This window comes from Sinocyclocheilus grahami, unplaced genomic scaffold (genome assembly GCF_001515645.1).
Source record: "Sinocyclocheilus grahami isolate Dianchi unplaced genomic scaffold, SAMN03320097.WGS_v1.1 scaffold92.1, whole genome shotgun sequence".
NCBI lineage: Eukaryota > Metazoa > Chordata > Actinopteri > Cypriniformes > Cyprinidae > Sinocyclocheilus > Sinocyclocheilus grahami.
The window spans coordinates 2,918,157-2,927,838 of NW_015505271.1; the positions used below are offsets into that span (position 1 = coordinate 2,918,157).

The 9,682-nt window shown below is 41.8% G+C and overlaps 1 protein-coding gene and 1 pseudogene across 1 annotated transcript; both read right to left on the bottom strand.

Annotated features, from left to right (window-relative positions):
• Positions 1–20: 20 nt before the first annotated feature.
• On the bottom strand, positions 21–7,574 carry LOC107587446 (protein phosphatase Slingshot homolog 1-like). The gene is made up of 10 exons (XM_016275240.1): positions 6,837–7,574; positions 4,925–4,962; positions 4,701–4,816; positions 4,602–4,609; positions 3,651–3,697; positions 3,406–3,552; positions 3,068–3,268; positions 1,567–2,194; positions 605–1,383; positions 21–402 (listed from the first exon to the last, which is right to left on the bottom strand). Exons 1-10 carry the CDS (start codon positions 6,906–6,908, stop codon positions 321–323), a joined length of 2,118 nt encoding a protein of 705 aa, XP_016130726.1. The 5' UTR covers positions 6,909–7,574; the 3' UTR covers positions 21–320.
• Positions 7,575–8,168: 594 nt separating this feature from the next.
• LOC107587447 (synaptic vesicle 2-related protein-like) overlaps positions 8,169–9,682 on the bottom strand; it is a 2,733-nt pseudogene continuing 1,219 nt past the window's right edge.

A 9,682-nucleotide genomic window follows, 5' to 3' on the forward strand; every position in this document is an offset into this window, starting at 1 on the left:
ATATATATATATATATATATATATATATATATATATATATCTTAGTTAAAGCACAGACAGACACATGAAGAATGCAGTGCAGTTATGTAAAGGGCTGCTGGAAGGATGTCCAAGCCTGGTCTGATTGTTCTCATGAGGTGTCTTGTAGCATCGGCCTCCATGGTTGCTCTCGATGGCTGTAGGACTGGATCGGTCCCATTCACTGAGAAAGCAGTTCTGACATCTTGGAGTCAGCTTTTCAAACTCTGCAACACAGTTGGAGTTAAAGAGAGCTTGGGGGAGGAAGAGGATTGCACGCAAAGAGCAGGCTCTTGGTCGTCTTAGTCAATGGAGACTGTGGTGGAAAGCATGAGGTCCTCTGTGGAGATGGCCAAGTCACCTAGCTTGGCCAGCGAATTAGACCTTTTGAGTTGGGAGGACATGGTCAATCCGACATCTTGGAGTCAGCTTTTCAAACTCTGCAACACAGTTGGAGTTAAAGAGAGCTTGGGGGAGGAAGAGGATTGCAGGCTCTTGGTCGTCTTAGTCAATGGAGACTGTGGTGGAAAGCATGAGGTCCTCTGTGGAGATGGCCAAGTCACCTAGCTTGGCCAGCGAATTAGACCTTTTGAGTTGGGAGGACATGGTCAATCCGGTGAGCCGCACACGGGTCTCGATCTCTCGAGCTCGCTGGCGTACCAAGCTCGGCTGGCCTCTGCGAATTCTCTGCAGACTGTCGCTGCTGGAGCTGCGTGTCAGGGCCGAGCCCAGTGCGAGCGTTTGCTGGAGTTCACTGGAACCAGGGTGCAAGTTGGGGACGTTCCCATCATCCACTTCCATGTCCTCTGTGGCAGTGTCCTCTATGCTCAAGTCCATCTGTTCCGACTGAGGACCGGACAGTTGCTCCAGTCTATGGCGCACCAGCTGCGTCTCCAGTGGGGCCCCCTGACTGAGCTCCGCCGTAGGCCTCTCACCACCCAGACTGAGCCTCAGGAGAGTGAGCTCTGTTGTAGGACTACTGGAGCATTCCTTGCTCCCCTCATCCTCCCCTTCCATTTTGTCCTCAGTCTCCAAGGAATGACGCAAATCCTGAGAAAGGTCTTCGCAGCTCAGTTGCTTGTTGTAAGTGTCCGAGTTGGCTCGACCGAAGCAACGAATGCACTGGCAGTGCCCGCTGCTCATGTGATGCAGAGGGGCAGGAGGAGGCACCTTATTGGCAGAGACGGGACTGAATTTGTGTCCTCTGGGGGCCTGGATGGACAAACTGGGCAGGCCAGTGTGACGTGGCAGGTTAAGGCGATGGGTGCGACGTTCGCAGCGGCGGCCACTGGGCAGGCGCAGGCAGTCTCGGCACGACTGATATGAGGGCTTCACTTTGTAGGGGTTTCCAATGCTAGCACTGTCCTAAACCGATGAATACACACAGGCAGGGAGAATGCATGGTTAGGTTTTTTAAAGGTGTAAGAGTACGGGATGCTTTAGAGAAAGTAAAGCGTTTAGGATGGATTCACAGAAAAGAGCTCTTTGAGCTATAAGCTTGCATACAAGCCAGGAGAGCTGCCGCTACAGCTAAGACGTCATACTCACGTCAAAGCCAGAAGGGCAGCTGCGTTTCCCAGCCAGCCTGTTGCTGTTGTTGGCGTTCTCGTTGTTAAAGCGGTTCGAGTTAGCCAGGCTCTCGTCTTCCCTCGGCGTCTCCTCGCCACGAGCTAAGGCAGCCATCTCCGCCTCCTCCTTTTGTGCTTCCTCCTCATCCTCCTCCTCCACCGTGCTAAACTCCAGCCTCAAGCGCATGTCCTCTATAGGCTCCAGTCGGCCACAGGTCTGGGCTGCTGTGCCCTCCCCGGGAAGGGCCAGGTGAGCCATGGGGAAACCTTCATCATCCAACAATGCATCCCTCTCTACATCCTCAATCTCAATAAAGACTCGTTCCATGCCTAAAAGTGGAGGACCTCGAACTGGCGTGGAGGGTTCACTGTCCAGAGCGGTGTCTGATAGTCGCCGGAAGTAGTAGTTGTAATTGAGATGGTCTGTCGGCTCTTCTCCACAGCAGGGGGAAGCACTTGCTCCACCATGGCCCCAAGCGGTCTGTTCTTGATCGGGGTGCAGTGACGAAAATTGAGGAGTCTGGTCACCACTGGCAGCTGAAGCCTGGAGGCCCTCAAGCGAATACTCGTCACCATCAGGTTGCCAGAGTTTGTTGTGTCTCTGCTTGCTACAAATGACAGGAAACAAAGGTAGCAGTCACCTCTTGAAAAAAGTGTGAAAAAAAGAAAATACAGTCAAAGAAAACTGCAAAAAAGATAGGTTTGGTCCCTTTAGACCAGGGCTGTCCAAACTTGGTCTTGGAGGGCCAGTGTCCAGCAACATTTAACTTAGGGTGACCATACGTGCCATTTTTCTCGGACGCATCCTGGCCAGGATTTCTATATTGCCTAAAATATCTAGGGTTTGGCTTTGTTTGTGTGTGCAGACCGATCGGTGTATGACATTGGTTCCTTAGGTTTTCGAAAACACTCTCGAGGTACTTTGAATCAAAGCAATATAGAAATCCTGGCCAGGACGCGTCCGGGAAAAATGGCCCGTATGGTCACCCTAGTTTAACTTCAACCCTAATTAAACACACCTGAAGCAGCTAATCAAGCTCTTACTAGGCATAGTGGAAAATACCAGGCAGGTGTGTTGAGGCAAGTTAGAGCTAAACTCTGCAGGACACCCCCTGCTTTAGACTATGTGGTCACAAGAAACAGTTGAGTTTTTTATGTTTATGTCCCCACCAAGTCTTTGTTGTTCAGTTAATTTTCACTAGAAAGACCATGCTAGTGGACCAGCTTCGCTAGCACCAAACCAGCATAAACCAGCCTGGACCTGAAAATTCATGCTGTTCTAAAGCTGGTCTTTTCACATTATTCACAATGATTAAGAAATGTACAAATGAAAAAGTAAGATGCTCTGAATAAACTGTGTATGCTAAATGAATAAATATAAATGTGAATGCAAATGGAAGAAGAATGCTATATATGATGTCAAAAAGAATGCTATATATGATGTCAAAAAGAACGTGTCTAATTATCTTGGTATTTCCCACCTGGCATCTAAAATCCCCTCGTACTCAGCAAGTTGTTTCATAAAAGCTGGATTGGGTTGTGCTATATTCCTCTTCTGTTTGACAAAACTGTAAGCCTTCTCAAGTGACCATCCATACTCCTTCATAGCATAAGCAATGACGGTGGATGCTGAGCGACTCACTCCCATCTTGCAATGTACAAGGCATTTAGAGTTGTTTTTCCTATATGAAAGACATACAAGGCACCCATGTCAAAAAAATCTTTTGTCAAAACATAAGGGTACAAACAGCTTTACTGAGTGAAACAGGAACAACAACACACATTTCTAGTATCTTTCTAAACATGAAAAGTAACTCACTTGGCTTTAACTATGAAGTTGTAGGTTTCGTTCCAGTGTGCCAGCAGATCTGTAGTCTCATCATCATAAACTCGGACATTACAATAACAAAAGGTACCTGGGAAAAAGTTGTCAATCTCTTTTGTGACATTGAGGATATACCCAACCCTGCATAAACATAAACAGATGTTAGACTGCTGATTTGTGTTAAATACACATATAATTTTAACTCAATGCACAGTCGGTCGATGTATAACAGCACTAACCCAGAGTCTTGAAGCTCCTCCAAGTTGGATGCATTCCATTCTGAGCCCTGCAATTAATGAGATGTACAACAACCATAGCTTTATTTGTTTCAGAGTCTTAAAGCTCCTGTCGATAACCATGTAATTTTGTTGTAAACTTAATGGGATCTTGTTTTCAGTGGATGCGACTAAGAATGATCATGTTTAGAGCAAGTGTACTACAATTATGATTTAGGTCATTAAATACTGCATTAAAAATGTTTTTAAATAAAATATAAAATTAAGTAAAATAATGAAAAAAAATTGTTAGCCAGCCTTTTTGATCTTTAAAGTTAATCTTATCTGCAGACTCCCATGCGTGTTTTTTTTTTACATAGTGCAAATGCTGCAAATTGGCCCTTCTTACCATTTGTGAACTTATCTGTAATGTTTTGCTGTTTTCAATAACCAGAAGGATTAATTTTTTGTGGATTAATCCAAAATCGTTTGAGAAAGCTGGGCAATGCATTCGTGCAAGCATGCAGGTTTCCCCCCCAGCCCTATCAGTGAACTAACACTATGTGCATCTCTTTTTAGGTAAGCAAACAAGAATCAAACATGGATGGCAGAGAAATCTTGAAGGAAGCTTTACCAGGTACAGATGATCAAATACCCCCCAATAATTAGAAATGGCCAAATTGCTCACACCAATATTTGATATTCTTGATGCTCTTCTGCTGCACTCCATTACACACTGTTCTGTTTGTTGTTACCATGACAAAAAGACATTTTCAAGGTGTTTTCCCCTCAACGTTCTAACAGCATTGATCAATGACTAAATGACTGAGATGGCTAATCAATTTAAAAAGAGAGGCTTAGCTGTTCACAGAAAGCAAAATCTTCACTTTTAACTGTGAAAAAGTGTGAAGATGAAAGCAGCCAAACATTTAATATTTGACAACTGTTTTACGACAGAAATTTTAAACAACTGACAGTAATATCTAGTGATGCAAAATACTTTATTTCCTTGAATACTTAATTATTTAATTTCTTCAAATTCTTCACACTCACAAAATTGATCATGGTTATGACCTTGTAGTGGATTACCTGCATTTTTATGATGGGTGGGTGTTCTGGGCCCTTGTGCACTGCTGCCTTGCTGTAAAAACAGAGCTGCCCCTTTTACCATGAAGAAACTTTCACTCAGGCTGAAATAGGCCACACACACAATTATGAAGACACTCCAAAATTAAGATTTTTATCATAGTTAAAAAAGGATGAATGGATTAAATAAGATGAATAAAAATAGCACTGACCTTAGGTTTGCCTTTCGATCATCATCACTGCCTAAATCCTGACAAATAAAACAGCAGAAGTGGAATTACAAAGGGCCCTGGTAGAAACTGTATACTGTATGAAATTACTTTGCATATATCAATCAATTCTGGATCTCTCTAATTATGGTTTAGAGATACAAAGCCATTAACACCAGACTGTTTGATGAGACAGATTCAGAAATGTAAGCCCAAAACGGAATTCTTTAAATAGTAAGCAGAAACATTTTATGCTTAAGCAAAACAAAAATACTTTGGATAGATTTAGGGCACATTAAAAAATGAAAGCCTCAGGGATGAACATTACTGTGGGCTTATGTTATAGTAGGCTAGCTCATAAGTGGCCTGTCTCTAAGAAGCCTGAATAGCAAAATCTGTGGGGGGGGGTAGACATGACAATATTCTGGGTCCCATGATTGGTCACCAGGCAGAGTATCTATTCAATGACATCATTGCAGTGAGTGTACTGAGAGTAGTGAAGGGAAGACTCGGTTCTTTCGATCAGTTCGTTTCAAAGAACCGGTTATAAAAAAAAAGATTCAGCTATTCTATTAGGTCAGTGGTTCTCAAACCTCTCCATGAAGTACCCCCAACACTCCACATTTTGTATGTCTCCCTATATCTGACACACCCACTTCAGGTCTTGCAGTCTCCACTAATGAGCTGAAGAATTGAATCAGGTATGATAGATGAGGGAGACATACAAAATGTGCAGGGCTGGGGGTAGCTACCACTGTATTAGGTCATGGAATCGTGGTCCCTGACACGCACGGCATTTAAGGATGTTTATTATAATTTGATGTGCCCCAGTTCAGTCAGGTGAAGTCATGATTTAGCTAACAAAGTCATTTAGAAAATACATAGAATTTGCATTCATAATAAACAGTATGAAAAATAATTTACCCCTTTTGTTTAAAAACGTTTTTGCATGAGTTTAACGAAATGTTATCTAACCCACTCAGTATCGCATGTGTGCTGATAATAAACCCCTCATAAAACCGTAAACATTCCAATATGTTTAATTTTTCACATTTCAACTAACTCCATAAATAAAGTAGCCTAACTTTTAGCTATATCATTCATAATATAGATGCACTTAATTTTACACAACTTTCAGCTCATTATCAGTGAGCACATGCCCGAACAGAGATTTCTCGGTTTAATGAGGCGTTTACTCGATAACCATTCTGACAGATTCAGTCCGTTTCGTAATCAATTTAAGGCAGCTTTTATGAATCAGTTCAACCGATTCTTTGAAGAGATTCGACTCGTTGTACAAATAATGAGGTTCGTTCACGAATCGTACATAGTGAGAACTGCCAAACGCTCAATTGGTCAAGTAGGCTATCATATTACTAAGAACCCGGTGTAAGCATATCTGTGGTATGGCTAAATTGATACTGCGTTAAATATACAAGGCAGTCGATTTATGACCACTTTATCCTCAGCACACACAAATAAGATACTGTTATTGAATGTAGGGTAGGTAGGATAAACAGTGAAATAATAATTGCACCATGCACCTACATCCACTAAAGTAAAATAATTATCACATATTTCAACCACATACACAAATATATTTGAACATTTCAACAACAATTCAGCACTGGCATGTTTTGTTTTGTTTGGGCAAGTCGAGTTAATCCCCAGCATCACTCGCGCTCTCTCATACACACTGCCTGAAAAAACAGCCTCCTCATCGTTAATGTGAAAACTTCAGCGTGCGCTCGTCTACACAGCAGGCTGAACTCGGTGACTTCTTATAGTATCAGATTCGCACGTCATTAGAAAGGAGAAACTATCCTCGAGCCACAGGCCCGGTTAATATTAGCTGTTTAAGCGTTATTTACACATGCATCCCCAGCATTTCCCCCGCCGGTCAGCCTCCACTCACCTCCCCCGCGTTGGTGCTGGCTGAGGATGCGGCGCTGGGTGTAGGGGAGCGCTGCAGAGTCACCAGAGCCATGGCTGCAAACGCTGCAAAGCGTTCAGGGAAACCTCACAGGCGCTCCGGTCCGAATAGGACACGCCGAGATATCCCGTTCAGCACCCGCCAGTGACGGGGTTAATGCATTCAGAGGCGCATTAAATCTAATTTAGTGGAGCGATAAAACCATCATCGGCTTTGTCATCCAACTCAGCGATTCGGCAAATTCTCATTCACGCCAGCGATGCCAATAAACACGGTCTGTGCTCTATCTTCCCGGCTGGACCGTTGATTTAGTGGCCAGACATTATGGACCTTGTTTCGGGACCGCCGTCCGTGGTTGGTGTAGTTCTGTGATCGTCTGCGTTAGATAGGGGCTTGTGGGCCAACCGCGTGAAGGTGACTTGCACTTCTCCCTGACAACAGTGCATCCTATGCAGACTCAACACCCAATCATCCACATACTACTTGAGCCCTTATGATGTAGCTTGATCGCTAGATTTGTCCTTCCTCCCTGTGACGACGACAAATTTGTATGGTTCAGCAACCAAAAATGGAGCTGAGTGTGTGTGTTTTGTAATGCAAATTCAACCCCTGGTTAAATACTCTAGGAGAAAAATAAACAAACAAACGTGTGTTACCCAGGCACACGTGTGTTAGCTGTTGTTGACCATTTTTAAATGTAGCTGATATACACATTTTAAATTCGTTCCAATTAATGTGGGCTTGTTCTATAGTATGCTCATTTTGTCTCTACCTAGAAAAATTAAATACAAAATATTGATGACTCATCTTGCACTACAAACATTTGTCCAATCAAATTCTCTCTAGAGCAAGAATGTCCCTCCCCCTGCAGTCAATCAGCAAGTAGCAAATCGTGATTTATGACTGCTGTCACAACTGCAGTCTATTGGCATTTGGGAAATTGTGAGAAAATGAAGCATACAATTAAATCTTGAGGAAATGTCACACAACAGGGCAAAGCAATGTTGATACAATCCACTTTTATGCTTAACATATTTAGAGCTTCTCGAACTCGTTAAAACTTTGTTTTAATATAAGTCAATAGTGTTTACTATAGTTATATAATAATTAGTTGTGATTGACAGTTATTAGAAATATGTCAGAAAGCGTTTGATACTACCATAGTTTGCTGTCAGGCCAGTACTATACCAGACGCTTGTGTAGCACTGAGATTTTAGGAGAAAAACACTGACAGTATGCGTGCATGTAGAGTTCATTGGAAAAACATCAATAAAGGAGAGAAATCGATACTTGTGTAACTGAAAGACCCAACAAAATAGTTTGACAAGTTCTTGGCATCATAAACAGCTTAATGTAAAATTAATTACAATATTTTATGTGCATAATATATACAAAGAAATTAACTATTTATTTAAAAATGTACTTTAGAATGCATTTACATAACATTCGGTATATACAGGTATGGCATGATTATACATTATGGCCTTCTCCACTATTAATCCGAAGATCTCACAGATTCAGTTTTCCATGTGCTGTTAAGGACACGTGTTGCTGGAGGACTCGGCTGTCTCAGAGCCATGCGGCCTTTCCGTGTTTTTTTGTTCCATGGTGCTTTGCGTTGATTCCTGGAGGCTCCGCCCTGTTGTTTCCATGGGCAATACAAAGGATGCCACTGTGCCCAGCAAGCAACATATTAAATACACAGAGAGAGTCAGGTAAACCGATGACTTCAGAAGGACCTGAAGGGATACAGACACAAACACACATACAGGAAAGCATCAATACACCTTAATCTTCTTATGAAACCGGAGGAATGCTTTACCTGAGCAATAAATGGTGTGATGAGAGTTCCAACACGAGCCATCCCGCTGCCTGTACCAATACCAATAGCTCTGGTTGCTGTGGGGAAAACCTGAGGAGGCCAAGACCAGAAAAAAGGAAAATCGCATTTTAAATGAAAATTCCACTGGGATTGACTGAAGCACAATAAGCCGCTTTGCAAGAAAGCTTCAACTCAGGTGTATAAACATATGCAACCTGCCAGCCCCCAGTTATACAGGCTCGAGCAATGAAAATAAAGACTGTGAGAACTGTCCTGGAAATTGTAAAGTAAAAGATAAACATGTTATGTCATTTACTGTGGCTTAAAAATATTTAGGCACTTCTTTTTCTTACTTTTGCAATTACAAAGTTGATTTTTGCATCCTTATTAGAATCTGTACAGGGTTTTTTTTGATGACTTTATGAATTTAACTTTGTGTACAGGCATACAGTGGCAAAATAGACACAGAGAACAATAAAAAACAAATTGACATTGCTTTTCTCCCGGCCAATTCGATCAATCATCCACAGGGTGACCAGAATACCTGTTCTGACATCAAGACACAAATCACACAGTTGTCTATTAGTTTATATGTAGCTCATATAACAATGTTTGCATTTAGGTTGATTAACTAAAAACAGCAACATGAGAGGAGAGAAAGACTTCATGTCACCTGGAAATTCTGCTAAGGTGGTCCACAGAAGGTCCACATAATCATGAAAAGTCAGATAATTGCACTCCAAACTGCACTGAGCTTCCATATTTGAGTTATCAGTAGCTGGAATTAGACACATTTTTACTACAATTCACAACACATTGTGCTTAACCTGTTTAAAATGTATGAGAAATTAAAGATATACTCTTCAAAAATTTGGGGTCAGTAATCAAAAGTGACAGTAAAGACTGTTTTTAATTTTCTATTCATCATATATATATATATATATATATATATATATATATATATATATATATATATATATATATATATATATATATATAAAATAAT